Genomic DNA, 23,269 nt, shown 5'->3' on the forward strand with positions numbered 1-23,269 from the left:
ATTCATAATTTACAACTCCAAAGTTTGACATTCTTCTTCGTTTTGCCTTTTGGTTCTTTCATGTTTTGTTCACCATTTTATTAATCACACGAGCCGGAGCCGCATCAGAAACAAACAAAAATGGACGCCATTGATTCCGTCTTCGATCCACTCCGGGAGTTCGCCAAGGACAGCGTACGTCTCGTCAAGCGCTGTCACAAACCCGATCGCAAAGGTACGGTTTCCGAATCCCTTTTCATCTCTTTGTTTTCATAGATCTTGTAACCAATTTCCTCTGTTTTGCGTGATTTGTGTAGAGTTCACAAAGGTCGCGGTTCGTACAGCGATTGGCTTCGTCGTCATGGGATTCGTTGGTTTCTTCGTCAAGCTCATCTTTATCCCCATCAATAACATCATCGTCGGATCTGGCTAGGTCAGGAGTTTTGGCTTTTCACTTAAGTTTCTCTAGATTTCACTGTTTTGTGAATTGGGCTCTCGTTTGATTTATTGTTTCGCGAGGTTGGGCTACTTCTATTTTAGAAATCTTTATTCATCGTATCAAAAGTAATAATTAGGTTTGATCTATGCCCAATTTCAGTGTTTGGTATACTATTGATAATTTTTTTACATTGCTAGATGAATCTATATCTATGGCATGTAGGTTATGAAGGGAGAAATATTTCGGTTGTTAGAATAGTGTTTTAGCTATGATTCTATGAAGTATTAAGTTGGCCATTGATGACTTCATCGTGTCCCTTTCCTACATACTCCTTGACTTCCTTGTTTCTTAGAGGTTCTCCATGAAAATCATATTCTCCTTTCAAACAAAATTATCCTGAGAGTTTTCTTACCAATTCGTACTGTTTGCACCGTTCAATCAATAATGTAGGATATATTGAACTTTACTATTCAAGGACACAGTTGTACAACATGTTGAACAAATCCTGTTCAAGCAAGGTCTGTAAGATATATTTAACTAAACTATTCTTCTCAAAATTCTTACAATCACGAGGCGAAAACACATCTAGTCTTCTAGCTCAATCAATACCAAGCTTTAGAACGAAATTTGTTGTCCCATACCAAGCCTTATAGATTGCACGCTGTTAGCTATATAGAAGAACACTCATAGTGGGTAGTTTTGAATGAGGGAGCATTTGGAGTTCTGAATTGGTTATTATATTTTGCTGGAATAGTTTATAGGATTTAATAGTCTACCCCACCCAATTTAGGTAGGGGGCTTAAACGCCCGCTAATTGGTTGCTCAATTTACCCACTGATCTAGACTCTTACTTTAATCTTTGAACGTACGAAAGAGGGTGGAAAACCAAATTTTGTTGGGTGACGTATTTTGCTCACCTTTGCATAAGCATAATGATTGATGCATTCTACTTGATGTCTGCATGATTGTGCATTGTTTTCATTCCCTAATAACATTTGCATATATTAATTGATCAGTGTGATTGTTTGTGGATTGAACCCTTTTTGAGACATTATCTTGGGTAAATCTTTCAATTGGTTATGCCCTTCAATGTTCATTTATTGCGTGTTGAATCTGTTTTGCAGACAGCTGAGGCCACAAAAGGAGCAGGCCGGACAATATAGAAGAATGGAACTTGATCAACTATTTCAAATCCTTACCAATGTTATTATTAATTTAAAAAGCTTAATTTATTTTCTAGAGAAGTATAAAACTCCATGAATGGCTGTAACGAATTGCTAGGATTATGTCTTACTCCTGATTGATCCAGTGTCCTTGTTCATGGTCACTGGTTATTTTAGAGTATAGTGACTAAGTTTTTGCTTTATCATATGAAAGTTGGCTTCATCATTGGTATGAAAACTGTAGTTTTCCCCTCTCCTTCATCTCGTCAGGTGTCCGCAAATTGAACTAATTAACTTTGAAATGGCCAAGGAAGCCAAGATATTTTCAGTAAGGTGCGGTCGTGCACTCGAATGCACATAACATTTTTGTATAATAGATGTTTCATGTAGCATATCATTATTTTTTGGGTCAAATTTTGACTTTTGGACTAAACAGAGGTGGGACTCGTCCTTTGAACAATCTCCTGAATCTCTTCTGATGACAGGATTGATGCTGAACTGTCAAATTCCACACTCTCCAGCTGCTGGTGTAACTGGAGACAAACGAGAAACAGAAACATTAAGTCACCAATATGGGGTATATAATTAACACAACCACCTAATCAGATTGCAATTTGTTTCCCTCAAAATAGTTATCTTGTTGAAAGAGAAAACTGCAAACCTTCTCGAGAATGGCGGATTGATCATAAGAGTGTAGCTTGCGCATATGTTGCAGCATCTCCAGTTGCTGTATGAAGAGTACATTCAGTTTCCAACCACTATTCGTATTCAAAATATTTGCTTTCATGTAGTTTGACACGGCCAAGGAAATAAAGGTTGTCACCTTACCTTATCATGTAGTTTTTGTTGATTATTCATTTTTTCTGCAAAATCATCTGGTTCAAGCTCTGCTTCATCACAAGCCATCTCTTCCCTATCATATTTTTCAGCACAATTTCAATTAATCTATGAGCTCTTACTTCTACAGAGTTCAGTAAAAAGAACAAGAAGAGTTCAGAATAAATCAAAAGGAAGAAGACAAATGCACACATACAAATACGCTGGTAAAAATGAGCTCTCTCTATGCTATCATCAGATTATCAATTCATATGATGAGTTGAATGACAGTTTTCAACTTTTGCATTCGGTTATTTTATTTTTTATCCTTTTATTTGGCTAGAGAGGTTGTTCAAAACAGAAAAATGGCTTACATTGCGACGAACTTGTAGAAATGAACCATGAGCTCGTGATCATTCTCATAATATGAACTCACTTTCCCTAGACAGGATATACCAAATCCTGCATCTGTAGAAGAAACAAAGATCAACACAAGCATAAATGTTCTAGGTTATTGGATTATGAAAGATGGCCAATGGCACAACAATCCAGCACAAATAGGAATTTTAGGTATGTTTTAATTTTTTAAAAAATGCTAATGCTCACTAAAAATATTCAAATTAAACAGCACACTAGAAACAAGATGATTAAACAGAAGAGTTCAAAATTTATAGAATGACAGAGAAACCTTTCAATCAAAAGAGAATGCAGAGCCACTACCAGATAAGATGCTTCACAGGCTAGATCATGAAACTAGAACAAGCAGTTTCCACTATTCAAATGGGAAAAAAGAAAAAAAAAACAAAAAAACAAATCATGATTTCAAGGAAAGTGACAAAAGAATAGGCAAAACTTAAAAAACAGTAATGTACTACAAAAGCTGACCAACTCCCATTTCCGAAAAAATCTCCTCCTGAATTGCTGTTGTCACAGCAACGGCTTCCTGCAGGATCAACAAAAACTTCCAGAATAAGAACAACTCACTGAAGTACCAAAAACTTCTCATCATCTACAGTTACACCATTGACTTTCAGCACTACCGTACTATCACAAACTCAAATTCTTATGGTTTGAAAATTGAAAACCTTGAATTAAAGAATGAACCTAAGACCTAGGTACATAACAAGGACAAAAAGGAAATAGTACTTATGATCAAAGCAAGAACAGTGGCTGATGGAGGGGCAATAGAGATTATAAAAGAGAACCCTCACAAACCCAATTCCACCGTAAGAAACCACAAGTTTTCTGTCAACCCGATGTGGGTGAATTCGGAAATTGTCCTATGAGATTAGGCCAAATGTGCTCAAGCTGCCCTAGACACTACGAAAAAGAAACATACAAACAAACAAAACAAACCCATTTCCCCTGAATAAATGGGGGTTTGTGAAGAAAGCTTAACCTATCCATACAAATTATTCCAAGAGACAAGGAACGAAACCCCATTTTGTAATAGGCAGTGACAAGTAACAAGGAAACATCTAAATCAAAAACCATTGAAGTAGAAACGAAATTTGAAGAAGACTCACCTGATTGTCATCCCGAACAGCATCGGCGATCCGTTTCTTCACATCTGTAAGATTAAGAGGAGAAACAAAACGATGATTCAGGGGAAATGAGGAGTGGGAAAGCGGAAAGAAAAGAGTAATGCAAGATTAGAACCAGAGAGAGAAGTGAGTTGAGAAAAGCGATTAAAAAGATGAAACAACTGGTCTCTAGAAAGCATCGAAGAAAAAGGAAGGGTTTGAGGAATGCCGGAAGAAATCGCCATGGCCATGGCCGGAAGGAGAGGTGGATATGGAACCACGAAAGAAGACTGATTGATTAGATGTAATGTAGGGCCCTTTTTCCCGATTCTCAGTTGGGCCCTCGGCAGAATTTTACCATGGATTTGAAGGAACCCATTTCAAGTTTGGAGGAAACAAGAAAAGTTAATTTCAAGAAAGATTTAGTTTTTGCCACCATTAATTAATGCTCATTGCTTGGTGGTATTGAACTATTGGTATTGGAATCAAGACTTTAGGTTTAAATGTTTCTTTCTCTTCTTTTTAGATAGTCGTGATTATTATATTTGAAGTTTTGAACACTTTCTTCTTCTTCTTTTTTTCTCCACTTGTTTTTTGTAAGGTAAATGGTAGATGATACCCACTAAGTTAAGTTGACAGTTGCAACACAATTACACAACTTCCAAGTCTAACAATCCAATTCTCGAAACTTTTGCAAATGTAAAAATTACTATTTCTTGGTGTGTGTATGCTTTAACCCTTCTCACTCCTCCAATCCAAACGCATTTCTGATTTAGAATTGACTTGCAACAATCTTTGCATTTATCAATCCAGCCTCAAATATAATTTGATGTCTTAAATTAGTATTAAAACATATTTAGCTAGGCAAAGTACAGAAAAAAATTACTTGGGGTGCTGAGACCCAACTATTTAGGTTGGTAAAGTGAGTTGTTATTGTCCACCACTAATAATCCAATTTTAGGTTTGGTGTTCTAATTCTAATTTTTAGTTATGTAGCACTTCTAATATTAATAATTAAGTACATGACAACAATTTTAAATAATTGTAAATATTTCAAACCATACTGGTATATGTACAAATTCTTCTTGTTATTAATTAGGGCTCTAAAAGTTAAATATAAAATTTACTATATTTTTAAATTCTTTTGCATTTTTATTTACTAATATTTTGACTCATTGTATGTTTGCATATTCCCTGTAAATTAGGTTATTACTGTTTCAAACCTATGTATGGTGTAGAATTTCCTTTTTCCTACCCTTACTTTCATTTCCTTCTTTATTATAACAATCACTATTTTCTTCTTATAATCCTTTTTTCCTTTTTTTTCTTTTTTTATTGTTTATTTCTTAAATTAAAATTGTAGGCATCTAAAACACAAACTATTAGAATGATTAAATTGTAAAAAATGCTTCTAACTTTAGACTTTGCCTAACAAAATACCTTTAAAGTTTTGAAAATCACCTTAAACTTTGAAAAAATGACCATCATTGATAGAATTCAAAATTTTGTTATAATTTGTAAATATTTTAATTTATTTTGTTATTTTTTAAAAATCTCCGATAAATAATCTTTCTACCATAATATGGTCAGCAATTTGTTTGACGCTTATTTAAGTTCAAAAAAGCCAATTTTAAAATAAAATTATATAGATTTCCACATTTGTTTTTCATTTTGATACTCTAATATTTCTCTTAATTTTCTAATTCTTAACTTGTTTGAAAAACCAAAATAAAATCCAAAATTTAACTTAAAATGTAAAATCTTACGAAATTCCAAAATCAAGTTGTTGAAAGATTTAAGTTTTAAAATCATTTGATGCTTTATTTTATTATATTTATTCTTGTTATAGTTCATATACCTTATTTAAAATGTGTGATTTTATTTATTTAAGATAAATAAGTGTTAAATAGTTAACAAAAAAGAAAGGTAGTAAAATGGCATTGTACGAGGACAGGGAGAAAATAGATGGAACATAGAGAGGTGTGACTGTATTAACATTTTATGTCCATACAACATAATGGTATTTTTTAAACTTTTGAAAGTTTAAGGGTATTTTGACACAAAACGCTAATGATTTCCATCCAAAACGATCTGTAAAGGTATTTTTTAACTCATTTTAGAAGTTTAAGGGTGTTTTTTAAACTTTTTAAACTTCAAGTACATATTTTATACAAAGTGTAAAGTTCTAGGAAAGTTTTTTTTAAATATAATTTAGCCTATTATGATCCATAGACTATTACTACCACAATTTATAACAATAATTTCGTGCTATCACACCTCTATCGGAGCCCCTACTCGAACACCTAAAGTGGTCCAAAAAAGAGTGAGGGTTGACAACCATTGCCATATTCTGCAACACTTCCCAACCATCCTGACATGTCTTAATCAGCAATCATAATACAAACAATGCATCCTTAGACGAAGTAACGCAAGTTAAATGCTTTTCTAAATGCATGCCTAGCCCAACTCGCCTCGCCTTCCTTTATCACTCGTCCAGTCTTCAACCTTGCCCATAATTTTCTTTTCTGTCCAGAACCTAAACCCAAATTTGGAGGTCAATAACTTAAAATTCATAACTCAAATAAGAAAACTTCTTTCTACAAAGTATTATCTTAAGTATTTTACTTCCAAATTTCAGCTTAAGATTCTAAGTAAAGCATTTTGTAGCCCTTAAGAACTCAACGCTGCTCAAATTCATCTGAGAAATGATTTTGGTGCTTTAGCTCAAAAGTTGAACTTCTTCCTCAACTCTTTTTAGTATGACAGTCCTACCTCAACAAATAGACTCACTCACAGTTCTTTTTTAAATGATTTGAGTAACTTTTCGCTAGTAGAATAGAATCTATGATCGTCCAAAGTTTCCTATTTATAATGAACCTTGGATTCCTAACTTTTAACACCTCCTGCTTGCCAAAACCTAGGTGTTTGTATGCCTTAACACTTGAATTCCACTTTTTCATCGTGTCAGAAATGGCTAAGCTTCCTTTGCTTGCATGGCTACTCGCATACACACATCCAAGCTTTGCAGCACACCCTCTTGCGTGGCTCTTGCCCGTATGCCTTGTGTTGGTTGCATGGTGCAGCTTTCCTAGCACACCCATCCTTAGCCACCTCTTGAAAGAAAACGAGACATGTGCAGCGAAAAACAGGAACAACTTTACTTAAATGCATCTAAAGAATTTAGATGTTAACATGCAATACTACCCTAATAAAATAAGATTAAGCTTAAAAGAAGTTTATACCTTTGCAGCTTCTCGATCCTTGATATTTCCTTACGAACTCGAACCAAGGATCACCACTAGAGTTTATCTACTATTCTCCAAATTTAGAACCAGTTGTGGGACCTAATAAGTGAAGGAAAAAGTTAAAGAGAATGATGAAAATTGGAAGGTGGGACTAAAGTTTGAGATTTGGGTGTAACGATCAAACTCTTTATACTAAGTTGAGGTCATTACTCAAAAGACCAATAACAAAATACACTTTCTTGAAAATGGAAAACTAAAATTTTAACAAAATTTATATTAAATAAATGTTCGAAAGACATAAAATTTGCAAATTCAGTAAAATATCGTGAAAACACGACACGATAAGGGTTTTTTAAAAATAAAATAAATGTAAAAAATAATGTTTAAAAAACAAAATACTGAAAAAGTGATACATAAACGCGAAAGCAGAACTGTGTCCATATGACATGTCACGGATTCCTCCTGTCGCTCGCCAGCTTTTTGAATCCTTTATCTTTGCTTGAAATATTAAACATAGAAAAAGAGTTAGTATATAAAATATACCCAGTAAGGGACCCACTACTAGTCCTGTTAGGTGTCTCTGAACTTCCCATTAAGATTATGTGATGAGGTGTCCAAAACTATCGTGTGCCCGATGGAACACACGCAATCTAGTGATCCTGAAGGAACACTCTCGTCTATCAGTGAATTTGAAGGAGCACCTATGATATCGGGTTGTAACTATCGTGTGTCAGATGGAACACACGTAATCTAGTGATCCCGAAGAAACACTTTCATCTATCGATGACCCAAAGGAACACCTATGATATCAAGCTGTAGTGATCCCGTCAGACCAAACATAAACATAATCATGACTGACTGGTGGTCCCGTCAAACTCACAAAGTCATAAATCTATGAAAAGATGGGGATCCCAAGGGACACTCATATGGGTACAATCTTAATAGATAAAGTTAACATAACACTCATATGGGTACAATCTTAATAGACAAAGTTAACATAACACTCATCCATAGCATGTAGCATCATCATAAAGATCTGATAACATATATTAATACTCGTTATTATAACCTCTTTTATTAGAATAATAAGGTCAAAATGTATAAGAAGGTGATCGAAGCGTGTGATTTACGTTGTAAATACATAAATAGTTAGAAATACATCTTACATAAGTAGTATGCCTGTTTTATGTGATCATCATCTTTAAACATATGATAAGTGGACAAGAAGATAAAAGTACATCACAGAGGACATCTCGCACAAAAGTTATGCGATGGTAACTCGCTTGTAACACCTCCAGGCGAGGAACCACGTCATCACGCAAGGAAGGTTCATCAGAAGACAATAATGGTAGTTGGAGTGATATGACTTCATAGAACCAAAGTCAGCACTGAAAATTTCAGAAGAATAGAATTTTCTCGCCTAAAGTTGCTTATAAAAGTATTTCGTCTTCATCAAGAAAACCTAGAGGTAATCCTCACCACCAATTGTACAATAGTTCTTTATCTTTTTCGGTCAAACCGTAATGCGAAAGCTCAGAGCTTGTGTGGAGAAAAGTCATGTCTCCATTCCCTTAACTTGTATTTCACTTCTTTCTCTTACCATTTTATTATTTCATTGCATTGTATTTAGTTATATTGTATACTGGTCGAAGGCCTTCCTTCTCGAATACAATGTATATTTATACACTTTTCAATCCATCCATTCCTCTACTGTTCATCCATCTTTATGTTCTTTGTAGTTAGGTCCAGGATGTGTTTTCATCAAGTAATATGCATTTCTACTACTTGGTGTGTTAGCTGAGCTACATTCTACAGTTAGCCAGTGTACATCGCGAACCACTCGAGAGGGTGAGTAGCAAGGACATGGCTAGTACACGTAAGGAAGAGTTTTTCAACCTTGCGAGAGGACTTATTTCATTTGTATTCTAAAAGGAAAACAAGTGTGGACCAAGACACCAAGAGGTTCTTGTCCTTAAATGAGAAGCACTCTAAGCGGAATAAATAAGTATTACTAGATATAAACCATTTGGTCAATCCTAGTCATTTTTATTCTCAAAGGAAACCAAGTGTGGCATTCAATGACTTTAAGAGAAGCGTGCATTAAACATAGGAAGGTTTTATGAGTTATATCGCAGTGAAGTGGTCATAGACCATGGTCGCATGATAACATGAAATCTTCCTTCACCATCTTCTTAACACAAGTTAGTTCGCCCACTCCTCCATTTTACCATAATTTATCACTTTGTGCATGAGTCTCTAGGTGAGTGTAAAATTTTAAATTCTTTGTATACATTCTTTCATTGCAGCCATCACAATGCCTAACCGATAAGTAGACACTAGAACTAATGTCTTGATACAATTCTTCGTGTTCAACCTTGGATCACTCAGAAAAACCTATTGTTTCGCTTGCACTTGAGCAACCAGTAGGAAAACTTGGATTCAACATTGACTTAGGTTTCATGTGATAAAGAGGAACTTAGTGAGCATTTCACATGCTATGATCATGACCCATGACGTATCGCACCTAAAATTGCGTACACAATATAAAAAGATAAGGTGAGCACAGATCGTGCAGTGAACCTACTTAGTGATGTATTGCAATTGCATTGAACGAATGTGAACTACCATGAATAAGTTCCAAACCAACCAACACACCGTCGTTCCACAAATCCAACCAAGTCTCTGAATTCACCCGAACCAGCATCATAAACATGACATGAATATTAATTATAACGCTCTTAATTATGTGATTAATATATCATGTATCATAAACATCGTAAACATACCAGTCATATTGTTCATAACATATCAGTCATATCGGTTATAACATATTAGTCATTCATATTAGTCATCAACATTACTTTGATGTTAATTGTTATCAGTTGAGAGTACTGATAAATATCAATGGAATTTATATGATATACGTGGGTGATGAAATTTGTATTTGAAAATGTTGATTCTGTTGTTAAGAGAAAATTGCTTTAATATTAATTGTTATCGGTTGAGGATATTGATAAATATCTTGTTGTGATGCGGAAATAGGGAAAGAAATGGCAAGCCAAGCAGCTAGTTCTATCAATGGCAACATGAAGGCAAGCCTTCTGTACTTTTACACTCATACATATTAATCATTTAAAATGGTTGTGGAATGCATATCGTAGATTGATTTAAGTCTGATTTTGATTATGCGTGTTCTTAGTCAGTTGGTTTTAAAAAAATAGTGTCTACTGATGTATTTTATACAGTTTTGTATTCGTTTTCACTAATGTCAATTCCTTGGTTTTGGAGTTCTGATTTTGGCTTTATATTCATGCATCACTAATCTTTCTTACCAACCTGATCTTTAAATGCAATTGGTTGCCTTTCTGATTTTAAATATGATATTATTTTTTCTTTTCATGTACATTTATAATGAAAATGTGCATGCTTTGTGTTGATTATGAGCTAAGTATATATGTTTTATGTGTGCCATTTTTACTGTTTTTTATTGGAGGGGGCTGGAATAAAGGGTTTGTGGTGTTAAATTCCTTGTAGGCATTTATAGGATATACTTATTCTGGAAGAATACTATATTTGGTACCTAAGGCCTTAGTAATTATAACTTTACAAGTATTACATTTTTCATTATTAGAAATTGCCTTAACTTTATTTCCTTTGGATATGCTGCTCATGTTCGTATAGATTAAATTATTGTTTTACCATTTGCTGACTGTTTGCTGAAAATGAGTATATGTGGAAAATGGTAAACTTTCATATCCCAATTTGACCATACTTATGCTTTTGATAACTATATATTTTCTTCTAAATTATAATCAAGGAAAGTGAGAGTTTTGAAATTTTTTCGTTGAAAGTAGAGGGTCTGAGTTGAAAAGTCATTAGATTGTCTTATTAAATGGAAAATTAATTCCATGGAGAGGAAACAGATAATAATCTATTGAAGTCTACAAATAATGAAACGTAATTTTCTAGAGATGAATATGGAAGATTGGTATGCAGACTGTATTTTGTTTTTTGGTATGCACAACCATAGTATTTACTTCCTTATATTCATGTTGTCTTTGTAGGTTCTAATGGAGTCGACAAAGTTCATGAAATTTTCTTCAAAGAAGCTAATCAGGGTCATCAAAATACACCGATTGTTTTTAGAAATGAAGGATTTGACTATAGTTCAAGCAACGAAGAATATTTTCAGAGGTGAAGGATTACCGGTTGGTTGTTTATGCTTGTATAGAAAATCATGTTATATGTATTATAATGGTATTTACACTAATTTTGATTAAGGACTGTAATTCCATACTTGTAAATTGTTCAAACTTGATTGGAAATGTACGAATATTACAGAGTGTATTATAACCTATATATATTAAAGTGTCGACCATTTGTTTTTATATGAGTGTTATGTATTATCATTATTGTCATTCAAACGGTTCGTGTAATGGCGGAGCGACAAGGAGAACATGGAAAAATGAGAGTAATTGAGGAATTTGCAACAAAAAATAAATGTCATAATATATGAATTCGTTACACTCCATATTTGTCGTCAATATTAAAACAATAACATTTTTGTTACAAAAAACTGTCACGATTGCCCTATATTTGACATGAAAAGAAATGTCGTCAATAGAAAAACGACATTTATTTTTTGTCATGAAAAAACTTATTGCGACAGTTTTTGAAAACTGTCATGGAAGGCTTCCATGACTTTCGATACTATGACTATAAATAAATGTCATAGATTTTATTCGTGACAGAAAATAACAGTCGACGTAGACCATTTTTGTTGTAGTGGATCTTATTGCGTTGGTCAAGCTATTCTCATCATCTAGCCAGCATAAGTCGCCAACTACTCGAGAACGAAAAGTAGCAAGAACCTAACTAGCGCGCAAGAAAGAAATTCATCTTCCTTCACAAGAACATTTATAGCATTTGTATCCCAAAAGGAGAACAAGTGTGGATAGTGGTCACCGAGAGGTTGTTGTTCTTAATCGCAAAATCCTATATGGTTTATAAGTGACATCTTCTAGATATTTCTTGTCTAATCATACTTAGTAATATATCTCAAAAAGCGACCATGTGTGACATATAATGACTTTGAGATAAGCAAGCCTTAATTAGAAGTATGGTTTAGTAAGTTATATCACATCAGGTTATTGCAATACTTAATCTCATGATAATCCTTAGACATTTCTTCCTTCATTTCTCTAATACAAGTTAGTTCACATTATCATTCCGTTATCTTATTCCCTCTTTATATACTCTCGAGGCTTAGTTTAATAGTTGAGTTTTGTCCAACATTTCTTACATTTGTTATTTTTTAATTATTTTATACCGTCTAGATGATAAGTAATTTCTAGAACTAATATCTTGAATCAATTTCATGTGTTCGACTCTGGATCATCCAGGTAAACCTACTATTTCGCTTGCACTTGGACAACAGTAGAAAAACTTATACTCAACAAACACTCAGTAATTATGCGATAAATAGGTACATAATGACTACTTTGCATGCACTGATTATGACTAATGACTTATCGCGTATAATTAATTGTGTAATTAACCATTCCTGAGAATGAACCAAACTTAACATGACAGAGTTTCAACAACCAAGCAATAATCATGGGCAAAATCACTTAATTTTGTTAATCCATATTTTTGTTAACAAACACCCTTTTTCCTTCTAAAGTTTTGTCCCTTAGTTTCTTTAATATATATGTATATATTTACATTTTTTATTTTAGCTGCAATATCTTTAGGTGTACAAGTAGCAAAATTTTATATTTTATTTCCTAATAAAGAGAAAATTTTAACCAACTTGAACTCGACTCAACTGGTACCTCTACCCACGTTCGACTCCCCTCACCCCTTAGTTATTTGTATGAAACCTTTTAAAAAAACAGAAAAAATTACAAAATATTTGCATTTGAAAATCGAGGGCAATGAATTTTGTCTTTTACGATTTTTGTCTAGAGTGTAAATAGTTTGTTAATTTTTTTATGATTTTTTTAAAAGTTTGTTAATTTTTCTATTAAAGAAAAACCCTAAATAAAATTAAGTGTATTAGAAAAAAAAAATCAACCTAATAAAAACAAAGTCATATTTTAGGAATAAAAGAATCTCAAATAAACTAATGTGTTTGGAATTAGGAAACAACTGAAAGAGGGCTTTAATTGCATGTTATTAAAGCGATCTTTTCTAAACTTGCTATTTCTCCTCGATTTTAGTGAATAAACTCAAGTTAGTCCTTTTTTCAAATATGAAATCGTGAAGAAAACTTGAGAAATAAGTCTAAAATTGCGATCTCTACCCATAGTTTTATTCCAAATGATAGATTGGTTCTATCACCGTAATTAGGATCATTTAGCAATAATCTAGGAGTATATTATTGTAATTAGAGTATATTGATCCTTTCCTTATACGTTGTTCAAATTTGTGTATATTTACCATTGTATTACATAAATTCAATAACACAAAAATAATATCAGAATATTCCTCATATTGTTTCACATGGTATCAGAGCCAAAACCCTAGATCTACCTTACTCTTCGCCGCCGCCGCTGTCGAAACGCTCTGCCGTGAAGAAGCTCACATACCGTGACCTCCTACCGTGAAGACGCAACCCAGCCGTGAACTCCAGCAAACCCCTCAGTCATGAAGACGACTCCCTGCCGTGAAGACACTTCATGACTCTCTGTTGCAACCTCCTGCCGTGAAGACAACCTGTCGTGAAGACGTTCACCTGCTCGCAACCCCCTACCGTGAAGAAGCAACCCCGTCGCGAACTCCAGTGAACTCCCAGTCGTAAAGACGACTCCCTGCCGCGACCCCCTACGAACTTCAACCGCGAACCTCAATTCTGACGAATCCCAGCCGCGAACTCTAGCCACGAACCCCAGATCTGACGAATTCCAGTCGCAAGCAATGAATGAAGAACTTCAAGCCTTAGAAAAGACTCATACTTGGGATTATGTGGATTTACCTCCTGGAAAGAAACCTATTGGCTGTAAATGGATATTTAAAATCAAAACGCACTTTGATGGCTCTATTGAACGATACAAAACACGACTTGTAGCCAAAGGTTACTCTCAGGAATATGGCATTGATTATAAAGAAATGTTTGCTCTAGTAGCTAAAATGACGTCTGTTCGCAGTCTTTTAGCCATTGCAGCTGCAAAACAGTGGCCCCTCTTACAAATGGATGTTAAAAATGCATTTCTCAATGAAACTCTATCTGAAGAAGTCTATATGAAACCATCACCTGGTACTACTCCACCACATCAGAAAATGTGTCTTCTTCGACGAGCTCTCTATGGTCTCAAACAGGCTCCTTGAGCCTGGTTTGCAACTTTTAGTTCCACTATTACTCAACTTGGGTTCACTTCCAGCTTTCATGATTCAGTCTTGTTCACTCACCAGACACACCTAGTGGTATTGTGCTCCTTATTTTATATGTTGATGACATGATTATTACAGGTGATGACCCTCAAGCTATATCTGACTTGCAATCTTACCTAGGAAAGCACTTTGAGATGAAGGATTTAGGATCTCACAGTTATTTCCTTGGCCTTGAGATCTCCTTCGTGTCTAATGGTTATTACTTATCTCAAGCTAAATATGCTTCTGACCTACTCAGTCGATCTAGTATTACTGATTCTACAACATCCTCAACACCTCTGGATCCAAATGTTCGACTTACTCCTTTTGATGGTGTTCCCCTTGACGATCCTACTTTGTATCGGCAACTTGTTGGCAGCTTGATTTACTTAACTGTAACTCGTCCTGATATTGCGTTCGTAGTTCACATAGTTAGTCAATTCATGGCCGCTTCTCGTACTATTCACTTCACTGTTGTCCTTCGTATTCTTCGCTACATTAAAGGCACCTTGGGTCATGGTCTACACTTCTCCTCACAGTCTTCTCTGGTTCTCTCTGGATTCTCTGATGCTGATTGGGCAGAAGATCCTACTGATAGAAGATCCACCACTGGCTATTGTTTTTATTTAGGTGATGCTCTTATCTCCTGGCGCAGCAAGAAACAATATGTTGCTTCCCGTTCTAATACTGAGTCTGAATATCGTGCTCTAGCTTATGCCACTTCAGAATTATTATGGCTTCGTTGGCTACTTACTGATATGGAAGCCCCATAGACATCATCCACTACTCTTCATTGTTATAACCGTAGTGCCATTCAGATTGCACACTATGATGTATTTCATGAATGAACACAGCACATTGAGAACGATTGTCATTTTGTCCGTCATCATCTTCAAAGCAACACTCTCCATCTCCAATCTATCTTTACCATTGATCAACCTGCAGATATCTTCACCAAAGCTCTCCATGCTCCTCGTTTCACTCTGTTACTTCACAAACTCAAGGTGGTTTCTACTCTACCAACTTGAGTTTGAGGGAGGGTATCACCATAATTAGGGTCATTTAGCAATAATCTAGGAGTATATTATTGTAATTAGAGTATATTGATCCTTTCCTTATACGTTGTTCAAATTTGTGTATATTTACCATTGTATTACAGAAATTCAATAACACAAAAATAATATCAGAATATTCCTCATATTGTTTCACATGTTTGAAGATGAAGGATTGGTTTGAAGAAGGAAGGTTAGAGTTTGAGTTGAAGATGAATGATTGGACAAATATGGAATGATGAAGTCGATTCATGATGGATGATTACAATCTGAAAAAGACTTAAGAATGGTTGTGGAAAAATCAACATAATGAAAAAGTAAATGATGGGAGAAACCTTGATTTATGTTCAAATTTCTTGGATAGTAAGAAAGATGTGCTAAAGACTTAAGGTTCTAGGAAGACACAACGGGTAGGATGCTTTTCCAATTTCAATTTTTAGAGCACGCCCATTACATCGTAAAAAATATTATTATAATTTGGATGTTTTAAACGAGGTGTATAGACATATTTCAATATAAATATTGTAACTCACATTACAAGTTTTGGAGGTATGCTCGACTTTTGCATTGTCGTTATATTTTTAATTCGTTTTACCATTTTTACAAAAAAAAAAAAGGGTAAATTTGTCATTTTTCCAAATGACAACTTAAGAAAGCTATTCTTCTAGTTAGTCCTTTTTGTTTTATATTTATTCTTTCTCTCACTTCACCTCCCTCTTTTATTTTTGTAAAGTTTTAATTAAGTGGCACTTGCAAAAATGGCAAAATAAGTTATAATAATTAAGTCCATAGCGCACATACTTTATTATTTGTGAAAATGGCAAAAACAAAGTCAAACTCACACATCAAGAGGTAAAATGTCACAAACGCCCTCGTTAGTAATATACATTTGATACACCTAATACCCCTTGATATACTTGATATTTCTTGATACACTTGATGCATCTGATACTTTTTTATACACTCAATACTTTTTGATACACACCTAAAACATCTTGATACACACCTAAAACATCTTGATACACATAATACTCCTCGTTACACTTGATTCTTTGTACACTTGATACACTGCTAATAAACTTGTTATGTTTTATTGGTACACTCAACAAATTTGATACATTTGATGTACATTATATGTTTGATACACTCGGTGCACTGTAGATACACTTAGTATTCTTCACTTATACATTTGATTGATTAAATACACTTGATATGCTTGAAGTCCGACTTATACACTTGATATACTATTGATACACATTTGTAAACTTGATTCATATACTTGATAATGATTCAATTTACTTATATGGTTTAACAATATATTGTTGAAATACTTGACAATGATACTATGAGTTATATCATTTATATACTTAATAATACGATAATCAATTGCATAAAATTTGACAAAATAAAAATCACGTAGTAAGTATATCAACCAACTAATACATATAATATAAGTATATCACAACACTAATATACGAAACTGAGACAAAGTAAAACCAAAACAAAATCAATGTAAAAAAATAAAACAAAATAATTTGAAATCAGATTCAGCTCAAAATAAACATTGAAGAAAGTAAAAAAAAAAAAAAAATCACAAATGGAGTTAAATTACTCTAATCAACAACCATTGTATTTCATATTGCAATTATTGTACTATTGATATTCTAAAATCAAGATTAAGATAGATTTTTCTCGTATAAGAATAAATAAATAATTAGGGCATTAAAAATGAGAGAATAAATAAATAATTAGTAGGTTATTAAAAATAGGAAGAGAAATAAGTTATTGAATGATAGTTTATGAATAATAACAAATTTAAGATGAAGAGTATTTTTATAAATGAAAATTTTACCAAATTTGCAAAATTCTAAAACAATATGTTATATTTGTTAGATCATATTCTCAAAATGTTACCCTTTACCATTTACCTTTTAACAGATAGTTTTCGGCCCACTGTTTTTTGCAAATAATATTTCAATCAACCTTAATCCTAGTTATCAAATATTTTATCAAATATTTTAAATGAGGAATAATTATGAGTAACACAAAGAATGAAAGTATTTACAAAATATAAGTTAAAATTTTGAAATAGAATTTGATGAATTTTGTTATTGGTATTATTGGAAATGTTGGTATATTTTAAATATTAGAAATGAAAATTTGTAAAATTAGATTGGGTTTGTAACCCCTAACTTCCCCACTTGAGTTGTTTCATGTGTGAATCACTCATTTTGTAATCCACAAACCTGATTACTTCATCTTACAAATTGAATAATAATAAAAACTAATTAAAAGATGAAAAAAAGAAAACAAATGTTGAAAGTGAGAAAGAAGAAAAATTATATTTTAGTTGTAGAAAGTGGAAGATTGCATGCCTATTTATTTATTTATTTATGTAATGATGAAAAAAGAAAATCCAATTGAAATGTGACGTGGCATTCCAGGTGGGAAGTTCTATCTATGAACTGTGCCTCCTCTCCGATCACAGCTTCTCCCCTCTCTTTTCCTTCTCAGTTCCTAATTCCGGCGGTGCACTCACGCTGGTTCCCCAATCTCCCAAATGATCATCAATGTCAAACCCGGCCTACATCCTTCTACTGCTTCTTCTCTCTCTTCCTCTCGGGCTTTCGCACCAATACGCTTCCCTTCGCCTCCATCTGCCACTCCTTTCGACGGTTTTGAAACTTCCCGCCGCCTCCAGGTCCTCGCCATGGTTGTCAAGCGGAGTCCTAAGCGCCTCAAGTACTCGGCTCCACGCTTCACCAAGGTCCTCTCCTTCCTAACTACTTCTGTGTTTTTTTTTCAGCTTCATTATACCATGCCCTCGCTCCTACTTGTTCTATATGAAACTCTTATCGCTATTGCTCCGGATAGAATATCTAGTGGTGGAGGTAGAGTTGCGACAGGTGAATTAAGCATTTACGCTGTTTTCGTCGCTTATTTATTTTTACACTCTAGATAGATAATTAGTAAATTTTGCAGGAGATTGTGTTGTGGATTTGAACTGTTGGAAACACTTCTGACTGGTTAAGATTTTCCCTTCTGCGTGTGTGCGTTTCTTGTTGGGAGAGGGTGATATTATATGAACACTACTCTACTTCCACCGTGATCATATTCCAGTTTGGGATGCTTTATTGCTAGTTTTTGTTGGGAGTTAATTCAGTTGGGAATGAAATTTGGAAATTAATGAAGTTATTAGACTTGTGTTATTGATATGCTTAAAGTTACTATGGTCTTTACCAGGAAGGGAGCTTGATATATGTCAAAGCTGAATCAGGAGAGGACGGCTGGAAATTAGACCCTATTGTTAATCTTCTAAAAGAGGGTGCAGTTGGGGTTATTCCTACTGATACCGTGTATTTCCCTCTTACTTTATTTCACTCTCACCTTTTCAGATTTTTTTATTGTTATCATTGCTGACTCTCAAGTTGAAATTGGACGCTTGAACGAATAAATTTGTTCATAGTTAGAAAGAATCATATTTTCAATTTTTGTGTCATGCCACTCAGAAATTCAGAATTTAGGTTGTATTACCTCTTTTGGGAACAAGCTTCAAACTTCTGCAATAAATTTTTGGTTTTCCATAAATATACTTGCAATATTATTGGTTCCTTAAAATTGATTGTATCTGTATGGATCTTCTGATTGACGGATGAGAGTTCTCAAGGAAATGTAGAAGGTTTAATTTTGTGATCTTAAAGTTTACAGTGATCAGGAAAGCAGCAGGATAAATTCCTTTTTTGTTCTCACATTATTTATTATGATCTTGGTGGTTCATTTCATGAGTGTTGATTTCACTGCATTTTTGTTCCCTTGTGTACGTCTTCTTTGTCTGTCTTTTTATTTTTAACGGGTATGTATGCTTGTATTTTTCAAGGTATGGAATTGTTTGTGATCTGAAGAACCCCTCAGCCATTGAACGAATGCAGAGGTTGAAGTTGTTAATTTGTTTTGCTAGAAACTGTATTTGGTTAGATACTTCAGCTTCTCTCTCCTGCTGTTAAAGTTTCTTGTTTTGTTTAATGCAGGATCAAGAATATAGAGCCTACAAAGGTATCGTTATTTTTTACAATCTCTTTTATGTGCTTTACGATAATGCTCATATGGTCCTTCAAACTGTTGAACATCAATGCTCAAATGCGTATAATAAAGTTACTGAACAAGATGGTTTATTCTACTTAGATCCCTCATTTCTGTCTTCTATACAACCCACCTTTTCATTTTTCCATTATGCTTCTTAATTTTTACTTCTAATTAACTATGCAGCCTCTGAGCATTTTGTGCCGCTCCTTCCGGGACATTGATAAATATACTACAGGGTTTCCTCGTGGTGATGGCCAAGGCCATTCAAGTATATTTCGCATGGTTAAGCATTGTCTACCTGGACCAGTGAGTGGTTCTGCTAATCCTTCCTTATGACGATAACTCCATATTATCCCTCCTTCGGATTGCATGGTGTCCCAAATGACCTCTAGTACCTTTACTTTCGTAATCATGTAGATGTGAAAAAAAAAGACATTTTCTGGTGTTGTCCTATCTTGATACATTATAGTTCGCAGTGAAACTTTCAATGTACATTGAATTCTTTAACTATAGCTATTGATTTTTGAGAGTTCTTGTGTAACAGTACACCTTCATCTTGACTGCAAGCAAAGAGCTGCCTAAACATTGTATAAGGTATGGCACGACCACTGCAAAATATGCATCAAGGAAGAATGTAGGTGTGCGCATTCCTGATGATTCAATTTGTCAAGCAATACTGGAAAAGATGGACGACCCATTGATATCCACAAGGTTAGAACAATTAATACTCTTCTAATTCTCTCCACCCTCTTAACAAATTTCTTGATTGGTTTAGGGGACTTAAGACCTTCTGGATTGATCATCTATTTTTCATGCCACAATTCCCCATGAGACAGTTTTCAATTTGGTGCAATCGACCATCACTATTATAACAATATTCTCTCCACTTTTTCTATCCAGTTCTGGATTGAGCACTGGAAGGGGAGACTGCTTGTGTTTATATTAATTGGCTTAAGATAGCTGTAATTATTGAATTCTTACAATAATGATGGGTAAATAAGTACTTCGGAAGTGATGATTTGTTCAAACTTCAATCTATACATTTGCTGTTCTTTCAGTGTCAAATCCCCGAAGGAAAATGAGTGGTTGCTCGACCCAGTTGTCATAGCTGATATCTATGGACAAGAGGTATGAATAAATCTTACAGAGGCTGTGTGATTGTTTATGCTAATTTCTGCAGTTATGCCATTTCCCCCCCTGAAAGCGGGTTGTATGCTTCAAATAGGGTCTGGATTTTGTGGTGGATGGTGGAGTTAGAGTGGCAGATCCATCCACTGTAGTAGATATGACCATCACTCCTCCAAAGATTTTGCGGCAAGGGAAGGTAATTCATTAGTCATTTCCTTTCTAGTATGCTACCCCCTAAATTATGATTACACTCATCTCTTGCAATAACGTATGGAGCAGTATGGTAATGAATAGTACTGTCATTCAGTCAAAAACAATATTTTCTATTAACTTCAGATGAAACAGAATCTGAAGTTGATCATTCATTTCTTTACCATCCTGATCCCAATGATCAATCCTCATGGAATGGAATAAGCACCATCATTTCAAGTTTCTGTTGGATTTGGATGATGAATTATTTTTCATTGTCTTCCCACTTTTTGCTCGAATGATTTGCAACGTCCAGGGAGCTAGACTGCCATGGATGGTAGCTGAAGGTGATGACGAACCAAACATAGGTGAAGATATCCGCACCTGAACTTGCCATTTTGTAGATAATCCACTGAACATATTGCATGGAAGACATGATCCAGTTGCAGTTCACAAACAAATCTGGTGGAGTTTGTACAGTGTTTGCTATTGGTATATAAACTAACACTGAAAGAGGGTGGGCCTTTCTAAGTTGAAGATCAAATGTTGCTATACTGCTTGTCTTAGAGGTTTTTTTATCAACTTGAAAATTAGATTCTCTTTTACCTACATGTAATGTAACTCATAAATATAGGCAAATGCAATCCTCATTCTAAAATTTTCTCTTAGAAGAACAGAAGAATTTACATTTTCATTTGGGGAAATTTCTAATTTGGCCCTTATTGTTCCAATGTTCACTCTAAACTTGGATAGACTTAGTTACTCACTAGTTCACTCACCGATTTGAACAAAAAGTAATGTACTACCTTTGGCAAAATTCACAAATTCTTAGGAAGAAAAAGAAAATTAATAGGAGAGGGAACCCAAATCATGTTTTTGAAACCATAACTAAAAAGTCCTCCGTTCCACAACTTCAATCTGCAGTCCTATTTTCAGACTCATAACAATCCAATCTCCTTTGTCACCCTTTATCTTTATTTGTATTTCAATCGCCCTTTATCTTTCTCAACATTGTTTTATTTGTATTTCAATTGTCATCGGACGAATAACCCAATGGCCAAATTGAAAATCGATAAATTGTCATAATTAGTTTGTTTAAGTTATCTTTCAAACTTGTTGAACTAATTTTTCTTGTTGCTTCTTAGTCGAGATCGAGTAGCAAGATCTTGTATAAATAATGAAAATTTTCCACCAAAAAGATGCCTATAAAAGAACTTCATCTCTACCCAGAAAGGAGGTTTGCATGGGCCAAGGAATGGCCTGAAGGGGCCAAAGTCTAGAGAGAAGGGCAGAAAGGAATAGCCTTTCCGCCAGCTGTAAAGAGTTTCTTCTTCTTCTCCGGTCATACTGTAAGTGAGAGCTTAGAATCTGAGTGGTCAAGGTTCCATTTTCTCATTTCTCCTAACTTGTAATATTCTTCATCTTCTTTGTCTTCCATTTTTTGTATTTCTTTGAAATATATGTTGTTCATATTGTATTGTACCATGACCGAGGGCCTACACTTTTTAATATATATATTACATATTGTACCTTTTCAAGCCATCATTTCTTGAATTTCCACTTGTCTATGTGTTATTAGTAGTTAGGTTTGTGATAAGTTCTTGATAAGAAGTTTAACTTATAATTCTTATCACGTTAGTTGAGCTATTCTCATTGCTTGGCCGATGTAAGTCACCAACTACTCAAGAGAGTAAGTAGCAAGGAAGTGACTAACACGTGCAAGAGAGAGTTTTCTCTCCCTTTGTGAGACAACCTCCATCATTTATATCCCAAAAGGTGAACGAGTGTGGACACTAGGCATCAAGAGGTTGTTGTCCTTAATTGTGAAGTTCTATACGTTTTATAAGTGAACTCTTCTAGATATATCTCTTCTCATCACACTTAATCATGTGGATCCCGAGAATTGACCATGTGTGACGTTGTATGGCTCTAAGAGGAACACACCTTAATTATAAGTTGGTTGAGCGAGTTATATTGCATTAAGGTTGTTGCATTGCTTAATTTCATTACAATGCATAGACATTCCTTCACTCTTTCTCACATACAAGTTAGTTTGCATTTCCATTTTTTCATCCATATTCCCCTTATAGAATCTTTAGACGTAGACAATTAGTTGTAGTTTGTTCTTGCATTTTTTATATTTTAGACAATTCATTATTCTTTAATTCTTTTATACCACCTAGATTATAAGTAAATCCTAGATCTAATATCTGGAATCAACTTTTTGTGTTTGATCCTAGATCATCTAGATAAACCTATCGTTTCACTTGCACTTGGGAAA

The 23,269-nt window shown here is 34.3% G+C and overlaps 3 protein-coding genes across 7 annotated transcripts; 2 read left to right on the plus strand and 1 right to left on the minus strand.

Annotated features, from left to right (window-relative positions):
* Nucleotides 1-19: 19 nt before the first annotated feature.
* LOC101215372 (protein transport protein Sec61 subunit gamma) lies at nt 20-10,222 on the plus strand. 4 transcript variants are annotated; one of them, XR_004215277.1, is made up of 5 exons: nt 20-214; nt 297-412; nt 1,543-2,396; nt 2,549-2,624; nt 10,208-10,222. XR_004215277.1 is itself a non-coding variant. In XM_004145616.3 (3 exons), exons 1-2 carry the CDS (start codon nt 121-123, stop codon nt 410-412), a joined length of 210 nt encoding a protein of 69 aa, XP_004145664.1. In that variant the 5' UTR covers nt 49-120; the 3' UTR covers nt 1,543-1,955. The 4 variants fall into 4 exon arrangements, 1 of the variants encoding a protein (XP_004145664.1); XR_004215278.1 differs by lacking the exon at nt 10,208-10,222 and having other exon boundaries at nt 22-214; nt 1,543-1,914; nt 2,067-2,396; nt 2,549-2,695; XR_969280.2 differs by lacking the exon at nt 10,208-10,222 and having other exon boundaries at nt 21-214; nt 2,549-2,695.
* LOC101214890 lies at nt 1,877-4,568 on the minus strand. The gene is made up of 7 exons (XM_004145614.3): nt 4,057-4,568; nt 3,924-3,967; nt 3,283-3,340; nt 2,772-2,865; nt 2,410-2,494; nt 2,243-2,308; nt 1,877-2,114 (listed from the first exon to the last, which is right to left on the minus strand). The coding sequence occupies exons 1-7, from the start codon at nt 4,169-4,171 to the stop codon at nt 2,010-2,012; spliced, it is 567 nt and encodes a 188-aa protein (XP_004145662.1). The 5' UTR covers nt 4,172-4,568; the 3' UTR covers nt 1,877-2,009.
* Nucleotides 10,223-17,987: 7,765 nt separating the features above from the next.
* On the plus strand, nt 17,988-21,692 carry LOC101214648 (uncharacterized protein YciO). Of its 2 annotated transcripts, none has more exons than XM_004145613.3 (9): nt 17,988-18,355; nt 18,832-18,944; nt 19,466-19,519; nt 19,617-19,641; nt 19,855-19,977; nt 20,216-20,382; nt 20,730-20,799; nt 20,897-20,995; nt 21,305-21,692. In XM_004145613.3, exons 1-9 carry the CDS (start codon nt 18,149-18,151, stop codon nt 21,374-21,376), a joined length of 930 nt encoding a protein of 309 aa, XP_004145661.1. In that variant the 5' UTR covers nt 17,988-18,148; the 3' UTR covers nt 21,377-21,692. The 2 variants fall into 2 exon arrangements, with proteins under 2 accessions (XP_004145661.1, XP_031739482.1); XM_031883622.1 differs by lacking the exon at nt 21,305-21,692 and adding an exon at nt 21,136-21,298.
* Nucleotides 21,693-23,269: the final 1,577 nt, after the last annotated feature.

This window comes from Cucumis sativus, chromosome 3 (assembly GCF_000004075.3).
Source record: "Cucumis sativus cultivar 9930 chromosome 3, Cucumber_9930_V3, whole genome shotgun sequence".
NCBI lineage: Eukaryota > Viridiplantae > Streptophyta > Magnoliopsida > Cucurbitales > Cucurbitaceae > Cucumis > Cucumis sativus.

Coding starts and splice junctions, on each gene's coding strand:
- LOC101215372 (XM_004145616.3), top strand. CDS start 121: ATGGACGCCATTGATTCCGTCTTCGATCCACTCCGGGAGTTCGCCAAG. Junction 215..296: donor TCACAAACCCGATCGCAAAG/GTACGGTTTCCG, acceptor TGATTTGTGTAG/AGTTCACAAAGGTCGCGGTT.
- LOC101214648 (XM_031883622.1), top strand. CDS start 18,149: ATGATCATCAATGTCAAACCCGGCCTACATCCTTCTACTGCTTCTTCT. Junction 19,642..19,854: donor AGAATATAGAGCCTACAAAG/GTATCGTTATTT, acceptor TTAACTATGCAG/CCTCTGAGCATTTTGTGCCG. Junction 20,800..20,896: donor CTGATATCTATGGACAAGAG/GTATGAATAAAT, acceptor TGCTTCAAATAG/GGTCTGGATTTTGTGGTGGA.
- LOC101214890 (XM_004145614.3), bottom strand. CDS start 4,171: ATGGCCATGGCGATTTCTTCCGGCATTCCTCAAACCCTTCCTTTTTCT. Junction 2,495..2,771: donor TTCTACAAGTTCGTCGCAAT/GTAAGCCATTTT, acceptor AAAATATGATAG/GGAAGAGATGGCTTGTGATG. Junction 2,309..2,409: donor AACAAAAACTACATGATAAG/GTAAGGTGACAA, acceptor CTCTTCATACAG/CAACTGGAGATGCTGCAACA.